Source organism: Egretta garzetta, unplaced genomic scaffold (genome assembly GCF_000687185.1).
Source record: "Egretta garzetta isolate BGI_Z169 unplaced genomic scaffold, ASM68718v1 scaffold415, whole genome shotgun sequence".
In the NCBI taxonomy this organism is placed as follows: domain Eukaryota; kingdom Metazoa; phylum Chordata; class Aves; order Pelecaniformes; family Ardeidae; genus Egretta; species Egretta garzetta.
Window position 1 is genome coordinate 2479735 of NW_009259686.1, and position 472 is coordinate 2480206.

The window sequence follows — 472 nt, forward strand, 5'->3', positions numbered from 1 at the left end:
CTGGTGATTTCTGGTTTGGGTTTTTTTTTTTTTTTTTTTTTTTTTTTTTTGGGGGGGGGGGGGGGTTTTTTGTTTTTTTTTTTTTTTTTTTTTTTTTTCCCAGCCCCCGGACCAACCACCAGGGATGTCCGGGATTCAACCCGAGGATGGTTCCCCTCCGTGCAGGAATTGGACGACGGGGTCGGAGCTAAACGAAACGCGGGAGGCTCTTTTAACCCCTTCTTCCGACTACGACGATGAGGAGTTCCTGCGATACCTCTGGAAGGAGTATTTGCATCCCAAGGAGTACGAATGGGCGCTGATCGCCGGCTACATCGTCGTCTTCATCGTGGCGCTCGTCGGGAACGTCCTGGGTGAGTCGCGCTCCCCCAAAGTTCCCCGTTCCCCCTTGCCGAGGTGGGGTTTGCGGGGGTGGTGGCCGGAACCCGGGGGTCGGTTTCGCTTCCCCCCGCTGCCAAGGCGGGCGGCCCCA

General features: G+C 56.1%; 1 protein-coding gene across 1 annotated transcript in view; it reads left to right on the plus strand.

The window, feature by feature from the left end:
- Nucleotides 1–124: 124 nt before the first annotated feature.
- Nucleotides 125–472, plus strand: part of HCRTR2 (hypocretin receptor 2) — a 34418-nt gene continuing 34070 nt past the window's right edge. Inside the window, exon 1 of the mRNA XM_009638782.2 lies at nt 125–353. Within this exon, the coding sequence (XP_009637077.1) occupies nt 125–353 (229 nt within the window). The remainder of the gene's footprint in view (nt 354–472) is intronic.